General features: G+C 37.8%; 1 protein-coding gene and 1 pseudogene across 1 annotated transcript; both read left to right on the forward strand.

The window, feature by feature from the left end:
* Positions 1-832: 832 nt before the first annotated feature.
* On the forward strand, positions 833-7,966 carry LOC131904764 (zinc finger protein 844-like). The gene is made up of 2 exons (XM_059255803.1): positions 833-1,883; positions 7,754-7,966. Exons 1-2 carry the CDS (start codon positions 945-947, stop codon positions 7,964-7,966), a joined length of 1,152 nt encoding a protein of 383 aa, XP_059111786.1. The 5' UTR covers positions 833-944.
* A 13,585-nt stretch (positions 7,967-21,551) lies between these two features.
* Positions 21,552-25,762, forward strand: part of LOC131903656 (ribitol-5-phosphate transferase FKTN-like) — a 39,747-nt pseudogene continuing 35,536 nt past the window's right edge.

Below are 25,762 nucleotides of genomic sequence, written 5' to 3' on the forward strand. Positions count from 1 at the left end.
TTTAAGAATAATTTTCCGGTTTCAGGCTTGACTTTGAAGAGGATTTGGCACTATTGGGTTTGTATGCTGTGCAAGTGTTGCTGCAGGGAACTGAGGAGAGAGCATGGTCCAGCTGGGAAGCCAGGACATGAGTTAGAGCTCCAAGAGGAGATCCTGAGAGGTCATTGCATGAAGCTATGAGGATGAAGCCTGGATTGCCTTTTAGACCACAAGATGAGTCAGAGCTGCAATGAGGAGATCCTAAGAGTTCATTGCATGAGGCTGTGACGGTGAAGTCGGGATTGCCTTTTGAGACCACAAGATGAGTGCAGTGACCTATGACGATGTGCATGTGGACTTCAGTGTGGACGAGTGGGCTTTGCTGGATTCTTCCCAGAAGAATCTATACAAAGATGTGATGCTAGAGACCTACAGGAACCTCATAGCTATAGGCTACAGTTGGGAAGACCATAATACTGAAAAACATTGTCAAAGTTTTAGAAGGCAGGGCAGGAATGAAAGAAATCGTACTGGAGACAAACTCTCTGAAAATACTCAATGTGTTAAAACCTTTGCATATCACAATCATCTTCAAATACATAAAAGAAGACATACTGGAGAGAAACCCTATGAATATAATAAATGTGATAAAGCCTTTGTATGTCAGAGTCATCTGCAAAGACATGAAGTAACTCATACTGGAGAGAAACCTTATGAATGTAATCAGTGTGATAAAGCCTTTACATATCATAGTAGTCTCCAAACACATAAAAAAATTCATACTGGAGAGAAACCTTACAAATGTAATCATTGTGGTAAAGCCTTTGCACATCAGAGTAGTCTCCAAATACATAATAGATTACATACTGGAGAGAAAGCATACAAATGTAATCAATGTGATAAAGCCTTTTCACAATACAGTAATCTCCAAACACATAAGAGAATCCATATAGAAGAGAAACCCTATGAATGTAGTCAATGTGGTAAAGCCTTTTTATATTACCGTGATTTCCAAAGACATGAAAGAATACATACTGGAGAGAAACCTTTCGAATGTGATCAGTGTGATAAAGCCTTTTCACGAAAGTGTAAACTTCAGATACATAAAAAAACTCATACTGGAGACAAACCTTATGAATGTAGTCAGTGTGGTAAAGCCTTTGTATGTCAAAAGAGTCTCCAATTACATAAAAGGACACATACTGGAGAGAAACCCTATGAATGTAAGGAGTGTGGTAAAGCCTTTGTATGTCAAAAGCGTCTCCAGAGACATAAAAGGACTCATACTGGAGAGAAACCTTATGAATGCACTCAATGTGGTAAAGCCTTTGCATATCACAGCAATCTTCAAGAACATAAAAAAACCCATACTGGAGAGAAACCATACAAATGTATTCAATGTGATAAAGCCTTTTCACAATACAGTAATCTGCAAAAGCATAAAAGAACACATACTGGAGAGAAACCCTATGAATGTAGTCAGTGTGGTAAGCTCTTTGCATATCAAGAGAGTCTCCAATTACATAAAAGAACACATACTGGAGAGAAACCCTATGAATGTAGTCAGTGTGGTAAAACCTTTATATGCCAGAAGAGTCTCCAAATACATAAAAGAACTCATACTGGAGAGAAACCTTATGAATGTCATCAATGTGGTAAAGCCTTTGCATATCACAGTAGTCTCCAAGTACATAAAAGAACACATACTGGAGAGAAACCATACACATGTAATCAATGTGATAAAGCCTTTTCACAATACAGTTATCTCCAAATACATAAAAGAAGACATACTGGAGAGAAACCTTATGAATGTAATCAATGTGATAAAACCTTTGCATGTCGAAGGAGTCTCCAAAGACATAAAACAAAACATCCTGGAACTGGAGAGATACCATATTAGTGTGGTAAAGCCCTTGCATATCAAAGTAGTCTCCAAATATATAAAAGAAGACATACTGAAGAGAAACACTATGAATGTAATTAATGTGATAAAGCCTTTGCGTATTAGTAGTCTTCAAAATCATAAGAAAATAATCATACTGCCGAGAAACCCTATAAATGTAGTTAGTGTGCTAAGGTTTTGCAATTCATGGTAGTCTTCATACAAGAGTAGAACTTTTAGTGTGTAATTGGGCTTTTAAAGCCTGTGCATATCACATTAATCTGTGATGATCTAAAAAAAAAAAGAATACCAAAGGAAATCTGACTATAAAGCATTTGGTAAGATCATTGGCCAACATATATGCATTTAGTTACATGAGATTATTTTTCTGGAGGAAAAAAAAATCTAGTAAGTGCCAACAATCTCTTCAATTATTATGATGTCTTTATTTTGTTTGTACCTGTAAACTCAGACAAAAGGCCTATGAATTTAAAGTATGAAGCAACTCTTAGATTTCTTCTCTTCAATCACAGAAAAAAGAAATCCATGAGTAAAACTTTATGAATATGTATTAGTGCATTTTTTATTGCTGTAGTAAAACATAATGCCTTAGTCAACTTATGAAAGAATTTAATTCGCCCTTGGTTCCTGGGAGATACTGGATCACCATGAAAGTGGCATGGCAACAGTTGTCAGACAGGGCAGCTAAAGCAAGAAGCTAAGAACTTACATCCTTAAACTGAACCATGAAGCAGAGAATAGGAACTGGAAATGGTGTATGGATGAAAACTCTCAGGCCCACCCCTAATGACATATTTCATAAGCATGGCAGCATTTTCTCAATCTTCTGAAATGATACCGCCAACTGAGAAGGATTGATTTCTCTTACTTCAAGCCTGCATGCTAGCTTTCTGTTACATGAACCACTTCAAAATAAAGAAAATCTCTGTAAGCCTTTCAAATGTTTCAAGACTTGTTTTACTAGAATGAATGCTTACAACATAAAAGCATTCATAAATAAAATTTGTTTACACTTTTTAACTATGTGATGTCAGTGTGTCTTTGTGTGCATCTGCATTCTGCTTCCCAAGAAGGTTATACCCTTGGAGCTTGTAGCATGAATTATAGGAAGTTGTCAAATCCTGACTTTGGTCCGAGGAATGAACTTGTTTTAATTGTTCAATCATGTCTCTAGCCCTTTTAAATTTTAAAATCTTTTACTATCATCTTGATATCAAGAAATAGGGAAGAACTTGTACAAGAGGAAACCCTATTCATGTATATGATTTTTTTAAAGAACTTATACACCACAGTTGTCTTCAGGTTTAAAAAAAAGGACTTCCTTCACCTCATTAACATCATAGCCTTGAAGGAAGCAAATTATCATGTTCACACAAGACTGATGTTGGAGATCAGTGCATTGTGGTTCTATTTTGCAACATTTGAGGTAGTTATTAAAGTGTGCTATATGTGTTGCAAATCTATCTAGTCAAATTCAATTTTTTGGTCCTTATATTCCTCTGTGGCCATTGTTCATCCTTAATTGTGCTTTCATTTGGAGATAGATTCTTTTATTGCAATGTATAGAGTAGGATGCCCATCATCTAAGTAGTCCATTGTTTATGGACATCAGGCATCTTTAAACATCAGTCAGTGCTGATCATACTTTTCAGGTAAGGGTGTCTGTGAAAGGGTGGTGGGTTTTTATTCTTGGTTTTCTTTTTCATATTTTCACAAATTCCCTTAAGATGTTTGTTATTCAGCCTAGGTTGGATGTCAGTAATTTGTCTGGAATACATTTGAACTCATGATCCTCATGTGTCAGTCTCCAGTGTAAAAGTCCAAGGGTAGATGATACACTCCTAACGTTTGCTATTTTGTCAACATAATTTGAAATATTAATGTTAAATTGCTTAATAGAGGAGAATATAAGAAACACTAAATACCTTATGTATACATACAAAGCTGCACTTTCATCTCTGGAAGAGATGTAATGAGATAAAATGATAAGCAATCAGCTGTACGTTTGCCATCTGTTTTCCCCTTTTCTCTGCGTATTTTATTAGCTTTGTACTATTGTCCATTACACATGATTCAGTATCTTCTTTACACTTGTATAAAGTAAGAAATGCATTATCCTTTTTACTGTTTTTATAATTGTGTCTAAAATGTCACAAATAAGAACTATGTACACTAATATTATCTTGATGTAGGACCTCTGCCATTGAGAAGCCTAGGCTTATGATGTTGCTGTGAGATACTTCTTTTTAAAACTGTCTCATTGCATTGTTTAAGTGGTTTCTATATTATTAATGAATTAATGTTGTATTAGTTGTAAAATAGAGATAGATCCCAAAAAACAACAGTGTAGTAGTTTGGACTTTAAAATAGTTGGGCTTAGAGAGGCTTAACAGTGGTAGTCTGAAGGCTAGCTTAAATTTCACTAGGAAGCAGCATGCATTACACTGGTGTGTTATTTAATACTTGTATGAGGAATAGCTAAATCTGGAGAGTGAGAAATAATTGTTATCCTTCTATGATGAAACCATTGTAACAAGTTTCAGCTGACAGCAGACGCTAGGACCACCATATGTGTTGATGGATGCTGCTAATTTTCACAGTTTAATAAAGACAATTCTGATTTTATCCCATCACCTTGATGATGCATTATCTGCAGATAGGATAGGTAATTCTCATCTCTGTTGCACTTCTCTTGAGTAGTTGATCTTATTTGATTTCTTACAGTGCTTATTTTATGTGGCTTCAGCTCTGTCAGTTCATTTAGATTGTTTCAAAGCTCCACACCAAAACTTAGCATTTAAAATGGCGGAGTAAAAATATTTGTACTCTATTCTGCCTAAAGTTATGCTCAAACAACACAATGCAGATTCCTGTAGACAAGTATTGCTGTAACTCCAAAATGAAATATTTGAAAAATGGTTGTCACCTGTAAAAGGAAGATCCTTGTAGAAAGAGATCTCTGAACTAACAGAACAGAGACGTGGCTCTTCTGTTTACAGTAGGTCAGGACATATAGGGAGGCATGGGAGTATCCATAAATGTTTGGCAGCATGAACTAGCAAGAAGAAAAGCAAATAATGTATACACAAGTGCACTATCCTTACAGCAGGAAAATGGAGGGAGAGTTTGCCAGAGACTCTTTGGTACCTGTTTCTGACATCATGATAGAGTAATGTTTTAACTGTTCTTAGTATCTAATATGTATTATCCATTTTTCTCACAAACACATGTGTATAAACTGTTCTGTTGGAAAGAACTTCCATCTAGTCTAGAATATAATGCTGTTCCCTCCTCCCTCAGTATTCCTTTGAATAACTGGTCTAGGGGTACTCAAGCCATTCAAAGGTAAGTAATTAAAAGGAAATGAGCATGGTCCATGAAAAATGCTACAAGAAGAAAATAAACCAGAAAACAAGTGACAACTCATGATGAAATTGTACAGGCCTAAGTGGGGTAGTTTATGAAACAGTTAAACTTTTGAAATGAAAGACAGAGGACTCAGTGGTTAAGACATACACTACTCCAAGTGACTTGATTTTGCTTCCTAGTACCTATATCGGGTGATTCAATGACCCCCTGTAACTCCAGCTCCAGGGGCATTGGCCACCTCTGTCCTTTATGTGCACCTGCACACATCCAAACATACCTATGCATGTACTTACAGTTAAAAATCATTTTAAAAATCTCTAAATAAATAAATAAAAATAAAAAATAAAATCTCTGAAATGACATTGTTGTTTATACCTCGGTGATAATTTGCCAATCTGGGATAGAAGCCTTGTGTTCAGTTAGTAGCCCTGCAAAAAATAAAGACAGTGTTCATTGGCTCAAGAGCTAGGAATTAATTCTAAGAGCGCAGTCTGGCAGAGCTCAGGAGGAAAAGACACACAAGGAGAAATAACAGACATTAGAATGGAAAGTCAGCATTGAAGCGTCAGTGAGGTGGCTTGATGACAGGCATTGGAAGTTGAACAAACTGAAATAGGAAAGAAAGGAGATGTACTTACTGTAGTGCTCAAAATAGAGACCCCGGTGTTGCAATGAAAGTATTTAAATGACTCCAAAAGTTTTCTACATAGAAATCTTTATATGTTGAAAGAATACACAAAGACCAAAGAAAAATGAATATATGCTCATCACTATCATTACATTGTCTATGTCAACAAGATGAGAAATATGTGTGCTTCCACTCTGCATCTCATGAAAACATCAGATTCACTGTAGGTGGTGCTGTGTAATTGAATATTAATCGAGAATATTTAGCATTACAGGGCAATGATAAATCCTGTAACTTATTAGGGGAAGTAAAGTGTGACCTTACAGGCAAACTCTACTGACATCTGTTTAAACTATGCAAACACTGAAAGTAAGTAGTACGTATCCGTTTTTGTTTTTTGTTTTTTTTTAATAAGCTGCAGAGAGACTAAGTATGCCCAGGGTATATAGGGTCATTGTGGAGCACTGTACCAATAAGAGTAAAATAATATAGTTATAGTACAGAATAAAATAATCAAGCAGAAATAAATAGGAAAAGGAAAGAAGACAGAGCTAGCATAGTTTGCCAATTTCTCGTTATAACCAGAAATCATAAGACAGAAATCTTAGATTATTAAGTGAAACAGGTATTACTATTCTTGAAGAAATAAAGCTAAACACAATAGGACATTTTAAAAATATTTAAGCAAGATCTTGTGTTTGAGTGGAGGTAAGAAGTATATACATACTAAATTTCTAACTCTAAAGAAATAATCGGAGTTGACACCAAGGATGAAAGACCAAAATGATTTCCAAGGTGTTCTTTACCCTTGCAAATACCAGGGTCATATATGAGCATTCTAACACACACAAGCACACACACACACTCACACACACATACCCTTCACAAAGGAACAGATACTGTCCTCCTTGACTAAACACTTTCTCACTTTCCCGGGGAAACTGTTCTCAGTATGGTCAGAAGTGGTATCACCTTTGGACTTGTCAGACATACATTCTGAGATCCAGAGGTCCCAGGTCACATCTGTGTGTCACAGACATTGGAGAAGCCCCTCCTTGCATTCCTCTTGGTCAAAGTGCTCTGTAGAACTGCAGATGGCTTTTTCTTAGCTTTTTTTTTTTTCACCAGGTTTTCTTTCTCTTATTTGATAGTCATAGCAGTAGCAATGATTCTTGTTTGTCATGGGGTTCTCTGTGTAGCCCTGGCTGGCCTGGAACTAGCTCTGTAGACCAGGCTGGCCTCAAACTCTCAGAGATCCACCTGCCTCTGCCTCCTGAGTGCTGGGATTAAAGGGGTGCACCACCATTGCCTGGAAGTAGTAGTAATTCTTGAGTCTGGGCTCAGAGTTCAAGTCTTTGTTCAGTCATCTGGTATGGTGATATTTCATTTGTACTGAAATGTGATTTTATTTGTTAATAAATAAAGTTGCCTGAGGGTCAGAGCTAATAGCAAGCCATAGCAGAAGCCAGGCAGTGGTGGCACACACCTCTAATCCCGATCACATGACAGACAGATCTCTGTGTGTTCCAGGATACAGCCAGCATGGAAACACAGGCCTTTAATCTCAATACCAACCATAGAAGACCTGGAGGTCTGTATACACAGGCAATGATGAGAAGGTCATGTGGTTGGGTTTACAACCAATGAGAAGGCAGAACAGAAAGTCAATAAAAAGACAGATACACAGGAAGTAGGTTTCTTTCAGAGAAGAAGGACGGCAGCGGCAGTGAAGGGTAAGGAAGCGTTTTTAGAATCAGCTCTGACCTCTTGACTTTTGACTCTGCATTTGGCTCTGTGTTTCTTATTTAATAAGACTGTTATATCTACATTTGGCTCACACATGGCACGAATTCATTAAAAACCACTTGGCTCAGCTCAGCTTGGCGGCTTGGTGGCCTATCGGCTCCTCGGCTTCCTACCTCAGGCCAGCTCGGTCTAGGCTCCAGGCCCGACTGACCGTAGCTACACCGGTGCTACGAACAACTCAGGCCTGCCCTGCCGGAGCTACCGCTAATTGCAGTAGCTACATGCAACTGCAGATAGAGCTGCTTTTGGCTGAAATGCCAACACATATGGTCAGGTCTTAAGGAAGCCGGAGCCCAGGCTCAACTTGGCTCAAGTGGGAACACGTGGCTGGATTTAAGCTTTCAGCCAGAACTCATGGCTATGCTTTCTTGCTTTCTTTTTTTCCCCTCTCTGTCTCTCTCTCTTTGGATTCACACCTTGGATGCTAGGTAGCTGTTTTGAAATTCCCTCAGATTTCTACTGTTCTATGCAGTCTTTGTATGTCAATTAATATATTAGATATTTTAAAGGAAAAAACTATTTAAAAGAGAATTTTTTTCTACATTAAAAAATTGGGTATTATGCGTACATTAGCACAAAATTGGTCTATGTTTGTTAAAATTTTTGGCAGTCTGAAAATGGAACAACTATATGAGAAGAGTAATGTTGATGAGATTATGCACATTATTACTTTCCTTATCCTTATTTTACTATTTAAAAAGATAGTCAAATTAAGTGCCAGGATAAAAGCTCTAGAAAAACCTGTTAAAACTGTTAAAATGAATTATAGAGAAATTCACATTCAGACAGAAGAAATTAACAGTGAAATTGTTTCAGGATTGGAATATAAGGTTATAGAAAGAAAGCCTGTTTTCACAGAATCACCCTTAATTTATCCTGTAACAGTATAGCAGCTACCTGGTCAAGTCAATGCACAAAATATTTGGACTCCCATTGAAATGTTAGATTTACAAAGGTTTAAGGAGGCAATAGTATCTTATGGCATGCTATCCCCATTTGTAAAGCAAATGTTAAACTCCTGGTCAACTATAATATGATTATACCACAGGACTGGCAAGAGCTGGTAAATGCTGTTCTGGAACCTGGGGCATAGCTGCAGTGGCGTATGTGGTTCAAAGGAGAAGCTAAAAACATAGAAAATCAATGGAGGTCTAAAGGTATACAAATCTCCCAGGATCAGCTTGTTGGAGAAGGCCAATATACTGCAATGCAAACACAATGTTATATGATATCCAAACCCTAATTCTATGTTGAATGGCAGCCTTGAATGCATGGGACAGAGTTGAGGAACCAGAAAAGAAAAGTGAGTCATTTACAAAGGTTATACAGGGCCCAAAAGAATCCTTCACGGATTTCTTACAAAGACTGACTTCAGCAGTAAACAGAATGGTCCCGAATTCAGAAGCTAGCAAGATAATAATTGAATCTTTGGCTTTTGAGAATGCCAAAGCAGCATGCAAGAGAATAATCAGGCCATTAAAGGCAAGATCTGTACCCTTGGAAGATTGGATTAGAGATACGTTTAATGTTGAGGCTCATGACCATGATGATATGTGGATAGGAGAAGCAATTTCAAGAGATTTGAGAAATGTCAGATGTTTTGGATGTGGAAAGCAAGGACATTTGAAAAGGGACTGTAAACAGGGCATTTCTAGAAGCAATGTTTATTCAAGGGACAATGGCAACAAAATACCCCTTCCTTCTGGGGTATGCAAAAAGTGTGGTAAGGGAAAACATTGGACCAACTAATGTAGATCAACAAGGGACAGACAAGGTAATACTTTGCCTTGGTCTTTGGGAAACTCCCAGAGGGGCCTCAGAAAGGCCCCCACAGCAAATCCAGTTCAGACCTTTCCTGCAGTCATAGAGGAAACCTCTACTCAGAGCAATTAAATAACCAAATGTCATTTATTCAAATGACAATTTGAATAAACCAGGCTGCTTGGGGTGATGACACAGCTGAGACAGAGAGAAACCATAAAGAAAATTTTTTTGGCAAACTTCTATAAATGAATGGAGACCAAAGTTAACAATAAGAATAAATGGTGTTTTGTTGTCTGGTCTGGTAGACACAGGTGCTGATGTGACTATAATTGCACCAGAATTTTGGCATCCAACTTGGCTTCTTCAGGAGGTAAACGTTCAGCTGTTAGGAATTGGAACATTATTAATATTATTATTATTATTATTATTATTAATTTTTTTTTGGTTTTTCAAGACAGGGTTTCTCTGTGTAGCTTTGCGCCCAGGCTGGCCTCGAACTCACAGAGACCCACCTGGCTCTGCCTCCCGAGTGCTGGGATTAAAGGCGTGTGCCACCACCACCTGGCTTGGAACATTATCTTAAGTGAAACAGAGTGCAAGATGGCTGGAATGTATAGGTCCAGAAGGACAGAGAGGAAAATTAAAACCATATGTGGCTAACATAGCTATGAACCTGTGGGGTCGAGACCTGTTGCAACAATGGAATACTCAGATTAATATCCCTCAGACCGCAGAAACAATCACAAACTAGCACATGTTTCTGAGAGAAATATTAGAAGGTATTATTCTAATGAGTGGTCACCAGCCATCCATATTATACAAGAACAGGGCACAACAACTGATGATCTTCCAAAGATAGCAATAGCTCTACCTTTAAAATAGTTAACAGACAAACTTGTATGGGTTCATCAATGGCCTTTAACAACAGAGAAACTCCAGGCTTTAGAAGAGCTGGTAGAAGAACAGTTAAATGCTCAGCATATTGAAGAATCAACCAGCCCTTGGAATTCTCCTGTATTTGTTATTAAAAAGAAATCTGGTAAATGGAGAATGGTAACAGACCTTAGAGCAATTAACAAAGTAATTCAGCCAATGAGCTCTCTACAATCTGGAATTCCTTTGCCTACTCTGTTACCAAATGTTGGCCTCTTATAGTTATTGATTTAAAAGACTGTTTCTTTTCAATACCCTTACAAGAAAAAGACAGAGAAAGATTTACCTTCATGGTGCCTACTTACAATAATTCTCAACTGGTTAAGAGATATCAATGGAGGGTCCTCCCACAGGGAATGTTGAATAGCCCAACCGTGTGCCAATATTTTGTACAACAGCCATTGGAAGTGATACATAAAAAATTTCCTAAATCTATAATTTATCATTATATGGATGATATTTTACTAGCTGATTCAAATGCAGATACTTTAGAATGTTTGAAGAAGTAAAGAAAATTTTGCCTTGCTAAGGATTACAAATTGCTCCTGAAAAGATACAAAGAGGAGATTCTATTAATTATTTAGGATATAAAATAGAGCTACAAAAATTTAGACCCCAAAAGGTGCAAATTAGGAGAGATCAACTACAGACTCTTAATGACTTTCAAAGATTATTTGGAGACATTTCTCATCTATTAACTATTGATTGGGTAAAAAATGATGAACTGCATAATTTGTTCAAAACCTTAGAAAGTGACAAGGACTTCAATAGTCTAAGAGAATTATCACCTGAAGCTGAGAAAGAATTGGCCTTGGTAGAAAAGAAAGTACATGAAGGACACGTGGATCATAATCAATCCAAAGCTGGATTGCATTTTGGTTATTTTACCCTCTAGGCATTTTCCTACAGGAATATTAATGCAGAGGGAAGATATTATATTGGAATGGATATTTTTACCAAATAAACTGAATAAAAAATTAAAAACTTATGTGGAAAAAATCTCTGACTTGATTTGGAAAGGAAAATTGAGACTTTGTCAATTAGCAGGAATAGACCGAGCAGAAATGGTCATACTGTTAACTAAGGAGGACATTGAAAAATTATGGTCAGAAAGTGAACCTTGGCAAAGAGCTTGCAGTAATTTTTTGGGAGAAATTAATAGCAAATATCCCAAATGTGATAGAATTGATATTATAAAGAGAGCTGGTTGGATTTTGCCTCAAATTGTACGTGAAAAACCCATATCTGGAGTTCATACATTTTATACAGATGCCAACAAACAAGGAAAGGCAGGTTACAAATCAGAAAATTTAAGTAAAGTGGTTCAAAGTTCTTATAATTCAGTTCAAAAATCAGAATTGTATGCTATTCTGTTGGTATTAATGGATTTTTCAGAACCTCTCCTCATAGTTACTGACTTTCAGTATGCTGAAAGAGTGGTATTACATATTGAGACTGCAGAATTTATCCCTGATGCTTCAGAATTAACTTCACTATTTATTCAATTACAAGATACAATCAGGAAAAGGAGTCATCCTTTATATATAACTCACATCTGATCCCATACGGGTCTGCCAGGCCCTCTAGCACAAGGTAATGATGAGACTGATAAATTATTGATAGGAAATGTACTGGAGGCCTCAGAATTTCATTTAAAAAAAAATGTCAATAGTAAAGGTTTAAAAAAGGATTTTTCCATGACCTGACAATAAGCCAAGGAAATTGTAAGGAAATGTCCTACTTGTTCCTTTTACAATCAGACATCATTACCAGCAGTATGTAACCCAAAGGGTATTCAGAGGAATGAAATCTGGCAGATGGATTTGTTTCACTTTGCAGAATTTGGAAAACTGAAATATGTACACCATACCATTGATACTTATTCAGGATTTCACTGGGCAACTGCTTTGAGCTCTGAAAAAGCTGATTCAGTAATTACTCATTTGCTGGAAGTTATGGTCATCATGGGTATACATGCAAAAATTAAAACTGACAATGCTCCACCATATGTCTCAGATACAATGAAACAGTTTTTGCTTATTACAATATAAAGCATATTACAGGTATACCACATAATCCTACAGGCCAAGCAGTTATAGGAAGATCAAACAGACCTCTAAAGGATATGCTAAATAAACAGAAAGGGGTAACAAAAGCCCCCAGAAATAGACTGCATAATGCTCTATTAAGTTTGAATTTTCTCAATGCTAAAGAGAAAGGAACAACAGCTGCAGAGAGACATTGGATAATAGAAAAAAACTACAGAATTAAATCAGCCTATATACTTTAAGAATGTGCTGACCTCAGAATGGAAACCAGGATATGTGTTACATTGGGGACAAGGTTTTGCTTTTGTTTCTACAGGAGAAGATAAGCTATGGATACCATCAAAATTGATAAAAGTTCGAATTGAACAAGAGAGACCTCTTAATTAGAAGAGGTGATAGTTCATCAACCAGTGTGACCATTCAATTTAAACTAACTTATACCATTAACACATGCCTTTTCCTTTAATCAGATATAACTTGCCAAAAGGGAACCTCCCCAAAATTAGTCTTGGGGAAAGATTTTTGTTTTTGTCTTTTAGGAGAATGAAGGCTAAGGAATCTGAAGAACACTGGACAAATGAGACATCTGAAGAAAAAGGACAAATCATCTAGAAAAAAATGTCCTAAGAAAAAGAGTAAAATGTCCTATTGGTATATCATCTATAAAATTTCATAATTCTTCCTCAATGTTTGTTTCTGTTCTTCTCTAAAGAAATTTAACACTATTGGTCTTCTTGTAGTCCCAGTTCAATTAAAATTTAAGCTGACTTTGCAGTTAGAGAATGGCTCTCTCCTTCTTTAAACTCAAGCATGTTGTTAAAAGGAAAATGCAAATTTCCTGTATAATGCCAGAAGAAAGAGCCATCTTCTGATATGGGACAGGAGAAAAACCAAATTAATTAAGGAACTATTCTATAACTACTAATCTCAATTCTTTGATTCTATTCTGATTCTTTAACTTTTCTTAAAGTATGAATTTTATATCAAAATTTACAAGATATATATATACACACATATATATACACATTTTAAACTTTTTAAGATATTATTGGTCATATAGAATACTAATTCTAGAAAAAAGGCTTCAATTAGCTGCCTATACATGTCTTTGTGTTCGAGTCTCTTATCAGTTTTCTGCAGGAAATCACAGCCAGGCCTAACATCAACTGAGGTCTCCAGGAAGAAGATGGGGCCCCAAAACAACAACAATTCCATGTGGACAATAATAATATCACTAAGCTGACAAACATCATCTACAGATCAGCTTTGGACAACAAATTGCTCAGAGCAATTATGAGATGGCTAGCTGAGATGATCCAGTTTCAAAGACTACTTGAATATGGACTTGAGATAAACCCTGAACTTTGGCATTATGCACAGACTGGATAACAAAGGATATAGCTACCTTTCTTAGAATTTGACAATTAACCCAAAATTTTTCTTTTCAGAATAAAGATACCTTCGCCCATATCCAGCAGGAAGCAATTTTAAGAATACAACGCCAACATTCCCAAAGAGGTGGTGTAGGGCAGCTGGTTTTTTGGTCTTTTAATGTGTTTTGGGTCTGGGATAATTTTCATTGTTTAGGATGGTTGGTTACAAGTTGTTGTTAAGGGTTAGGAAAAGGGCTAAGCAAAGGAGATTAGATTTAAGGTTCTTGTTTTAAAAAAAAAAGATACATAGAAATGATAGAATAGAGGGTAGATTATTGAATCTACTCAGAAAAATAAAGAGAAGCTATAGATACAATATAGATTAAAAGATAGATTATTGAATCTACTTTTAAAAGACAGTTACTAGTTTTAAATACTTTACATTGGATTGGATTTTTTATATTGTATACAAATTATATATATTGAGATTGATATTGTTAGAAAATGCTATATGAATATTTCTAATCTTGTTCAAGATATTGTACTTATACCGTTGATTTAACAATGTAATGCAATTTGCTGATCCTTGAATGTTATTATTACCAACTATTAGGATATAAAGAAATGCAAGTTAGTAGTTAGACATTACAATCCAAATTGTAGTCATATTAAGTATGTTTTCAAGATTGAGCAGATATATTTTAGATAGACAGGTCATCTTCAAACCCTTTACAGATCTACAATATATGGCATTTAAAATGTTTTAATAACTTAGTAAATTTTTCTTTTTTTGTTATGACTATGAGACATGTTGGCTCCTGGCAGTACCAATCTACTTCAGAGAAAATATGGGCATTGAAGAAACTGCATATGGAGTTAACTTTCATTGTGGCAAAAGCTAGCCACTGAACAACAAAGTATCCTCGAATCAACTGCTGACAAACAGGACAGACAGGACATGAAACAAAGGACTACCAATTCTTGCCAAAACAAGTGTGGCTGTGGCCTTAACAAAAGGCATCTTCTGAGGCCAGGACAATATGGCACCATCCCTGAAGTGGCCTTTGCAATCCAGAAAAAGTACAGTGCACTTTTCTTCAAAGGCAGCTGAACAGGTAGTGGGTCAATAGCTTCTGATGTGGAGTGAAACAGCAGCTGAAACAGTTACTCTTGAAGAGTAACTAAGCTCACACCTCTCAATAGTAGACTGACATTTAATAGAGGGATATGGAGAAGAACGGGATGCTAAGATGAAGCCACACACACACAGCCAAGAAGAATGGACACTGAATTAAAAAAAAATCAACAATTTCCAGGATTTAAAATCCTGAATTGTGACATGACACTAGTGGAATCCATGTGTTTCTGGTACATGGACTGCTCTCACCAAATGTGAGGTCGAACTGTTAACCTTGTGTACATCCTACTTCACAAATGAATCTGTCAGATACACTAAGCCTATAGGCTGAAGATGATGCCCCAACACTGCAGAGAAACCTCAGGTGACTGTCCAGGCAGCTGGCAGTTTCTGTCAACTTACATTTTTTTTGGAAGCTGCTTGCGTGCACTTCCTGTTTTTATTTTTTATTAGGTAATATTATTTCCTTCTTGGGTCTCTGAGGGAGTTGAAGATTAGTTAGTTATAGTTGAAGATTAGATAGTTATAGTTATAGTTTTCCTTGTTAAGAATTTCAGAAAAGAAACTCACTAAAGAGGTGTAAGTGTATAAATTTGAAAGACGTTATAAGATAGTTCTGTTAGTAATATAAGTTAGGATAGACAGTGAATCAGGTACATTTTGGACTTACCAAAATAGGATAGATAATGGAATTATTTTCTCTGAATTTGTCAAATACAAATGGAATAGACATTGTTTAGGTATCTATTGCTTGTATATGTGGTATATAGTTATTGTACTTTTGTATATAGTTTTTCTTATATTAGTTATACCTTTTTTCCTTTTTTCTTTTTATTAAAATAGAAAAGGGGAAATATGGTGATATTTCACTTGTACTGAAATGTGATTTTATTTGTTAATAAATAAAGTTGCCTGGGGGTCAGAGCTAATAGCAAGCCATAGCAGAAGCCAGGCGGTGGTGGCACACACCTCTAATCCCGATCACATGACAGACAGATCTCTGTGTGTTCCAGGATACAGCCAGCATGGAGACACAGGCCTTTAATCTCAATACCAACCATAGAAGACCTGGAGGTCTGAATAGACAGGCAGTGACAAGAAGGTCATGTGGTTGGGTTTATAATCAATGAGAAGGCAGAACAGAAAGTCAATAAAAAGACAGATACACAGGAAGTAGGCCTCTTTCTGAGGGGAAGGACGGCAGCTGCAGTGAAGGGTAAGAAAGGGTTTTTAGTATCAGTTCTTAGCTACTGCTCTGACCTCTTGGGCTTTTAACTATGCATTTGGCTCTGTGTTTCTTATTTAATAAGATTGTTGTATCTACAATCTGGCTTTCAGCTGGTCACTTCTTAGAGCTTTGATTCCTTTGGTTGGGACTCTTAGCAAAATTACCAACTGAGTTAAGCTAGTCTAGTTGATGTGATGCATCTCACTTAGTGTTTTCTACATGTATATGATCAAAGATAATAGCTTCTAGCAGCTTATGTTTCCTACTGAAGGTTTTACATTACCCATTTTCAAAATAAAGTTGAGAGGCTAGTGAGATTCCTCAGTGGTAAGGTCACTTGCCTCCCCGCTGGACAATCTGAGTTCAATTCCTGAAACCTACATTGTAGAAGGAGAGAACCGACTCATGAAAGTTGTCCTCTGACCTCCATACATGTACCATGACACACCTTCTCCCACCCCTTAATAAGCTAACAAACAAACAAATAAATAAAAATAAAGTTGAAGTAAGTAATTATAGAGTCCTTGTGAGCCTATTTCTCACTGTTTTATGCATGAGTTAACTCAGATCTAGATTGAGTGTTTCTTGCTCATGATTAAAGTGTTCAGGACCTAAAGCTTGTGTCTTTACTGGAACTGCTCTGAAGTATAAGTAAAACTCTGTCTAAACAGAGTGTGTTCATATTGCCAGATATGAGATGAAATGGCTTTCAGAATGCTGTAGGGTAATTGAAAATATTGGGGTTGATGGCTAAGTAAAAGACAGAGCAATAACTAGAGCAAGCCTTATATTGTTCTTCCTAATCAGACAAGCCCCCTCCCCCCAGTGCCTTATTACTAGCAGGCCACTCACAGGCTGTTCTTCCGGGCTAGCTTCGCATTTGTTCAGTAATTCGTTTTCTGTTAGAGGAGAGATTTGAAAGAAGAATGGCAGCAGTTGTTCACAGTGAACAACTTCTCATGCTATCATTAGGAATGGGAACTACCCTTACAAACATGTAAAACATATGCAGAAAAGGCTTTTGGAAAAGTTTTAAGTGGGTTACTTGGAAAATTGTGCAAAGATTTTCACTTGATTTTTGACTTTTTTGGTAGCTGACAATCTCTTGAAACTCCAGTTCCAGGAAATTTGATGCTCTCTCTGGCCTCTGCAGACACTTAACACATGTGGTATATATGTATAGGCAAAATACTCATAAACATAAAATAAATACATTTTAAGTAAAAGCTACTAGACTTGCTGGCAGTAGTGGCACATTCAGTACTCAGGAGGCGGATCTCTGAGTTCTAAGACAGCCAGGACTACACACAGAAACCTTGAAAACATTTAAAAAAAAAAAAAAAAAAAGGCGAGACAGTGCAGGAGATGTCTGTAGTATGGACTCCAGAGAGTCCAGTAAATGAAGTGGTCCAGTGAGGCAGATGCTACCAAGTCTTGGTAGATGAAATGAGCTAAGCGCTACCAACCAATGGAATTAGCATTGTGGAGGTCAGTGGTAGTTGTGAGTGTCTGGCGGAGCGGAATTGAGCTCAAATGAATTGATAGGAAAGAATTAAAGGCAATGAGAGTGACATTGGGAGTTTTGCACCATGGAGAAAAAGAAATTGTTGGAGGAAAGATCTGTCACTAGGTTTTGGGTTGTTTTTGTTTCTTGTTTTAATTATTTTTAATAGGAAAATAATTTTTGGTTTGTATATTCATAGGAATGGTCCAGCAGAGCGATGTCTTTGGCCAAGCAAGAGGGCCTGAGATGTAGTCGGTAGAGAAGTGGCTGTAAAGAGGAATGTAGGCAGTTCATCTCTTAGGAGAAGAGGGCAGTCAGACTGTTTGAATGTAATCTGAGTAGGTGGTAAAGTGTTGGGAGGGTTTGAAAGGTCTCTACTTCCTTTTCTTTTCTTAGGAAAGAGAAAGCAATGCAATATGGTGACAGAGGGGATATGGAAAATGTTTTAAAAAGAAAAAAGAGCAGAAAAAGTCACCTAAGAGAAGGAGAGGATTAATGCCAAGGAAATGAAATGTAGCACTGCTCAACAGAATGAAGGCCTACCCAACATTCCTGGAGATCCAGCAGTGACACCAGTTTACAGCTGTAGTTAGCTGTGTGCTCGCTTGTGCAGACAAGTGAGGAGTTGGATTCCCTTGCTTGTTTTGCTTTGTTTTGTGATGAAGGGTCTCATTATGTAGTCCAGGTTGGCCTATAAACCACTAATGATCTTCTGGCCTCAGCCTCCCAAATACTGGAATTATAAGTTTGTTCCGCCGTGCCCAGCTGTGAATATGAAACCATTTTGTGGGATTTTTTTGTTTGTTTTGGTTTTTGGAGTTTGTTTTTTTTTTGGGGGGGGGTGTTTTTTTTTTTTTAACTAAGCAAGTAAAATAGTGGCAAATTGTGAGTTTGTAGGAGGGCTTGCCTTACAAAACATGTTTTTTGTGACAGCATTGCTCATAATGGTTTCACAGAGGAAGTAGACTGGGGAGTGACTGCTAATAAGAATGTAGTTTTGACATGGTGTAAAGTTCTAGGTAGAGGTGATAGTAATACTACTGTAACCATATGTTTACTGCTCTCGTTGGAGTCATGAACCTGAGAGAGCAGGGCTTAAGAATGAGGTGGACTAAAGTCTCATTTGATAGCCAACTTTATTCAGATCATCAGACTATACATACACTGAGGGTTAAGTGCTGGAAGCCACAGGAAAATGTAACAGAATTCAGCTATCAAAAATGCTACTACTTGGAAAGGTCAAGGAATTTTCCTAAGGTCAAGCCATGGCTTAAGAAGTCTTGTTAATATTTTAGCTGTTGTATATATGTTAGCCGATTCCTGCAATGATTTCCTTGTATGCTATGTATGCTTCCAAGAACTCATAATGGTGCATTTTATTGGAAATACCTACCAAGCATCCAAGGCCAAATGATCTTCTGAATTAAGGTAAATTAAACTCAGACCCTCCTTTCTTATACAGCCTTAATGGTATTTATACTAACATTATAGACTCCTAAAATTTACCTAACCACCCCTAGGAATGTAGTATGAGCACATAAATTCCCTTTTTCTGATATATTAACCAATTTTAGCTCTTAGTGGTCCTCCTGCTTTACCTCTCCCCCTTTGGTTTATAAAAGAAAGCCTGACAGTCACTGCTTAAAGAAAACTCTTGTCTGCCTTTATGACCCTGTAAGAATTCAAGCCTGGTGACCTTGCTTTAGCTAGAGCACTGCTATTGCATGGGTATATAACTGTAAACCTCAGAGACTTGAGGAGGATTTTGAGGATTTTTACTAGAGAGGATTTTGATTTCTTGTTTTTTTGGAGTTGTCTCACAAGCACTCAGAATTCCCCTTGCACGACTCCATTTTAGACTGTGTTCCAACATCCATACATTTAACTATACAGTTAACTATACACTTTAAAATAGTAGGATTTATGATATATGATCTTATTCCAGTAAATTTTGTATAAAATAATCTACAAGCTCACTAGAAATGTACTTACTCCAAACTCAACCAATTCAACTGCTTAAAAATTCAGGCTCCTCTCCTAATGTAGGGCTATAGTGAAAATCAAATTTCTGTCTACAGTTTCCATCACTTGTCAGGACTGAAGATTACAAAGTTCCCTGCGTTTTTATTTTTCTGTTGTTTGTTTCTCTCACATGTCCATTTGTATTAAATTGTACTGTCTACAGTGCAGATCTTGTGAGAGACTGAGTCAGGCTCTTCCTTAATTACTCTTCCTCCTTCCTTTCTTCTCCAATTAACAATTTCGTACTAGGGGCTGGAGAGATGGCTCAGAGGTGAAGAGCACTGCCTGCTCTTCCAGAGGTCCTGAGTTCAATTCCCAGCAACCACATGGTGGCTCACAACCATCTGTAATGAGATCTGGTGCCCTCTTCTGGCTTGCAGGGATATGTGCAGACAGAACACTGTATACATAATAAATAAATAAATCTTTAAAAAAAAAAAAAAAAAAATTTCGTACTAACATTTATTTAACCGAGCACTAGGCCAGACATGGTAATACAAAGAAAGCTTGGCCTTGGCACCTGGTGTTGAGTGTGCAGGTTAACAAGAAGACAAGCCTTGTTTTTAGGAATGTTGTGTTTGTAGGATGAGGTGATTCTAATTGTCCGTCAGCTTCCTCTTGGTTATTTATACTTCATAGGTAGAAAATCATTGAAAGCATAGGAGCTGTCAAACTTCTTTGAGCTTGAAACACTCTTCTTATCTCTAGACCATCCAACATTCTTTATCCTATTTAGTTTCAAACATTTGGAGGCATAGGCTATTACTACTGATAATATTGCTTTCTTCCTTCTGACTCCCTGAACCTGGACATTTAAAAAGTACTATTAACTTATAAGGAACCTAGAACATTTGAATAATAGTGTACATGATGAAAAGTGTGGGTATGGGGAACATCTCTCTACTAGAAATAATGACTTTGTGTTGCAGTGTTGTTATGAGGGAGTATGTGGGAGGGGACCTTTTATTTTCATTTGGAAGTATCAAACAGAACCTGACACTTGAGATGTGTTCATTATACTTTTTAAACCTCATTTTCCATCTCATCACTAATTCAGTATATGGAGATGCAGTTAGGAATATGGGACTAAATAGACAAACCCTAATTTCATAGAGATGGCAGAGAACCAGCTGGTTCATGCTGTAGTCTCAGGACTTGGGAGACTGAGGCAGGACAGAGAGAAGGATTGAGGCGGATGAGGAAGAAGGGGGACACAGACAGACATAGGAATGTGGATGCAGATGCTGTTGCTTGATGGGCATTCACTGGCCATACCATTGAATAATTTCAGAGCAGCACATGCAGCACCCGCCATACCAGCTCATAGAGCCTTCATACTCCTATGGCGCTCGGGCACTATCTCCTCCCTCCAGCCCACACCTGCAGTGCGACAGGGATCTTGTCTGCCTCAGTGGCCTGCACGGGTCATTGATCCGTGGCTCCCCACCCCTACACAACACCTCACCTAGCCCCCGCCGCCGCCATCTTCCTTCCCTGTTATATCATTTTTCAAGTGTTAGGAGATAAGAAGTGTAAGTTTGCTTTCTGTTCTTCCTACTAACATCTACTTCATAGAAACTAATGGGAGGACACTAACTGAGCATTCTTCTCCTTCGGGAGAAATCTGTGTTATTTTCAGAGTCCTTAGACCTATTCTCCATTCCCCATACCTTTGTTTTGCTACTTCCTTGTTTCCGTACTACCTTCTGTTTCCTACTGTCATTTTTTACAATGTTCTGGCAAAAAGCAAATCAAGACAAAAATATGGTTTCATTAATGGTGTAACGATTGCTTTAGTTTTGTTACTAGCATTTGGTTTAAAATATTCAGTCTTGATCTTTTCCTTATTCTAGGATGGCTGGTTTCAGATAGCTGAGAATATGGGATTTCAGTGCTTAAAGACTGAAAGCAAAGATCCTCGGCTAGATGGAATCGACTCACTTTCTGGAACTGAAATCCCTCTGCACTATGTCTGTAAGCTGGCCACTCACGCCATCCACTTGGTGTTCTTTCATGAGAGGAGCGGCAACTACCTCTGGCATGGTCACCTGCGGCTCCAAGGACACATGGACAGAAAGTTTGTTCCTTTTCGAAAGTTACAGTTCGGTCGTTATCCTGGAGCTTTTGACAGGTAAGTCAGTCCATAATAATAAACAATAATAAATCAGTGATATTATGTGTTTATAGTTATATGTAATCTGTATACTCCTACATTAAAGTATTATACGTCAGCGAAATCTGCTGCAGTTCGGCAACAGCATGGATGGGTCCTACAATGCTGAGTGTCCCAAGGCAGAAAAGAATAATAGCATATGCTATACTGTGTTCATGGATATATTTAAAATAGAATAAAGGTACTAAGAATAGTAAGGAAAAGTTACCCCCAAAGAAGAGAGAGTGTATCCCTAGAAGGGGAAGGATAGACAGGGAGTTACTGAGTGGGGTTCAGAGACCTCCAGGGGAGCTGACAAGATTCAGTGTCTGTGATGAGGATGAAGACACAAATGCTTGTGACGCATTATTTTGTGCCTTTATGTTTACATGCACTTGAGTGAGCGTGTGTGTGTGTGTGTGTGTGTTATTTTAATTTCCCTGTGTCCTGACTCACACTGTAAACCTAGTACTCTGGAAGCTGAAGCAGGAGAGTTGCAAGCCGCAGGTGAAGCTGGGCCAAGGAACAAGTTGCAGGCCAGCCTGGCTGTAATCATGAAACCCTGCCTCAGAAAACTAAGACAGATCATGGGAATAAAAATAATACTCTGTGTAGAAGTCTGTCCTTAACTATCACACTAGTAAACGCTGCTGACAGGAAACAGGTACTTGAGGAGACTCGGGAAACCGGACTGTGAATGTCAGCTTTCTGAACCAGAGTCGGACTTCTCTTTCTCCTCGGAAGTCCTTAATAATGATGTTATAATCTGTCTGAAACTCTGGAACTTGATATGAACATAGCAGTGAATGTTTGTCCTTTGCCTTAAAGTCTATCATTCTTATAAGAATTTTCATATCGATATCTTTTGTGACCACTTTCAGAGAAACACTGCTTTGTTAGCTTTAGAACTGTAAGCGCATGTGTATTTTTGTTTTCTTGTTAGTGTTTAACATCATGAATTTGAGAAACAGCTGAAAGGGTGTTCAGAACTGGGGAAGTCAGGAATATAAGTGACCAAAAGCGATTAGTGGGTTGTAAGAAACAGTTTCTTGTCAATGTTTCTTCCTTTATTTTTGTCGAAATCTTAGCCACTATTCACATATGCACTTTTTCTTACTTTGTGTTTCAAACATTTTTTTTTGTGGGGGGGAGTCATTTAGCTCTTTAAGGTATTAAAAGTTTATATCAAAGTTTAGTTAATAATTTAATTAAGTTCAATATTGTCAACTAAGAAATAACTTGTAAGTGTAATGTGTGCCAGTAGATAAAGTTTTACATAGAGGAATAGAAAGTTCTCAAGAAATATTCATAGAAGGTGGGTTTCCGGTATTTTTCCAGTCAATGAGGCTCCCAAGCTACTATAATTTAACTCAGTATTTCTTAGATGTAAGAACTATTTACCTCTCTAAAACTAAATTGATAACTGAAAATGATGTTGTTCAACTTTCATTTCTGCTTAAAATGCCAAAGTAGCTATAAAACTGTTTTACATGCACCAAGTCAGGCCTAGTGGCACAGGCCTATAGTCCCTGCTCTTGGGAGTCTGAAGCAGGAGGATTGCAAATCAGTGCCAGCTTTGTCAACTTAGGAAGAACTTGTCTTAAAAAAAGAGGGGTGATATAGCTCAGTGGTTGCATGCAGAAGGCCCTAGGTTCAATCCATACCATTCCCTCCTCACTCCCAAATTAAGCTGCATTAGTGAAAATACTTAATACTGAAATTCTGTGCTGCTATTGGATGTCAGATTTCCAAGGTCCTAATAAAGTTGTTGATTGAGACCTGAAGTATTTGAAGAAAATTCACTTGATGTTTAGCTCCTTGGCTAATGTTCACTATTTTAAAAGGCTGCCTGTGTTCTGGATTAAATGTTGATAGAAAATCTTCTTAACTTTCCTTTTCAGGCCAGAGTTACAGCAAGTTACTGTAGATGGACTAGATGTGCTTATTCCAAAAGACCCAGGACACTTTCTAGAAGAAGTACCACACTCCAGATTTATTGAGTGCAGGTATAAAGAAGCTCGGGCATTCCTGCAGGTTAGAGACGATGAAATAATGTAGTTCTAAATTAAATTAATGAGAATTATGGCTCGATTAGTTTTTAAGAGGAAGTGAAGATGGCTTATGCAGAATAGGTTTAAATGTCTTGTTAAGTTGATCATTTTTCATCCTACGTATTTTCTTTTCATTTAAAGTTAAAAACTTCAGTTTTTTCCTAAGGGTTAGTGGTGTAGTGTAATGGGTTGAGTGCCTGTCTGAAATGCACAGGGCTTGAGTTTGATTTCCTCCACCACATAGATCAGGTGTGGTAGCAGGTACCTATAATCCTGGCACTTGGAAGATAGAGGCAGAGGGTTGATGGTGATGTTCCACTACACAGTGAGTGCAGAGGCAGCCTGGACCACCAAGAGCCTATCTCCAACAGGAAAGCATAGATTCTGCTGGCTGATAAGGCAAGTTTGTAACCCCAGCCAGCACCCAGCCAGCTAAGGCAGAAGATCTCAGTTAGAAAGCATCCCTGGGCTTCACACATGGACGCAAGCACACAGGCATACACACAGTTTCTTCTTCCATGAATGTGTCTGCTTCATTTCTTCTTGCTTGGGTTTTTTTTTATTTTGGGGGGTTGACCAGCCCACTGGGGGCAGTGCCACCCCTGTGCATATGATTTGGGGTTGTATAAAAGTTATAGCTGAGTAGGCCGGTAAGTAGCATTACTTCATGGTCTCTGCTTAAGTTCTTTCACTATTTGTTTGTTTTGGTTTTATTTCTTCTTTTTTTGGCTTTTTGAGAGAGGGTTTCTTTGTGTAGCCCTGGCTGGAACTCACTCTGTAGACCAGGCTAGCCTCGAACTCAGCAATCCACCTGCCTCTGCTTCCAGAGTGCTGGGATTAAAGGCTTGTGCCATCACCAACCCACTCTGCTTTAGGTCTTACTTTGAGTTCCTGCCCTGACTCCCTCAGGGGTGGACTGTGAATTGGAGTTAGTAGTAAGATGAATTAAACCCTTTTCTCCCCTGAGCTGTATTTTGATCTTAGTGTTTATCACACAATATAAAGTCAATTAGGACAAATAGAATGTGAAACTATCAACTTTTTATTGCTGCCCAGTATCCAAGACTCAAATACAAGGGTCTCAGATACTGTATGTTGATACCCCAAGACTTCAGCCTGACAGCCCAAGTGGAGGAGGAGGAGGAGGAGGAGGAGGAGGAGGAGGAGGAGGAGGGGGAGGAGATGGAGTTTGGTGCTTCCTGCCCTAAAGGAGGAGGAAGAGGAGAGAGAGGAGGAGGAGGAGGAGGAGGAGGAGGAGGAGGAGGAGGAGGAAGACAATGGGCAGGAGGAGGAGGAATAGAGTTTTGTGCTTCCTGCCCTAAAGGAGGAGGAGGAGGAAGTTATGGAGTTTGGTGCTTCCTGCCCTAAGGGCGTTTCCCAACTCTGCCATAGAAATTACCACAGTGAACTGTGAGTGTCTCGTACCCTCCTAATTCTGTGAACTTAACAGCAGGCACCTATTTTATTCACGGTAGTCAGTTGCTGCCATGCCATTTGTGATGCTGGCTTTGTTTGATTTCTTTTTCCCTTCTGACATTGTGTTGATATTACTAATGTGGAACCAATGAAAGGTTTGGTCATGTTTTTTATCCTTTTCCTCTTACATGTTTCATTCTTTGTTTCTTGTGTTAGAAAGATAATAAATAAATAAAAGACCAGGAGGGTCCACTTTCAAGTTAAAGTGAACTTACACCCATTTGTACACTTGATGGCGCCAAACAGTCTTCAATGAAGTGAAGTACACAGGATGGTTATAGCCGTGAATTAATCCAATTTAAAAAAACAAACAAAAAAAAGCATACAAAAATCTAGTAAAGTAGTCCCCTAGCTTTCTCATTTTATTTAATAATGATTTTTAAAAAGT

Source organism: Peromyscus eremicus, chromosome 2, assembly GCF_949786415.1.
Source record: "Peromyscus eremicus chromosome 2, PerEre_H2_v1, whole genome shotgun sequence".
In the NCBI taxonomy this organism is placed as follows: domain Eukaryota; kingdom Metazoa; phylum Chordata; class Mammalia; order Rodentia; family Cricetidae; genus Peromyscus; species Peromyscus eremicus.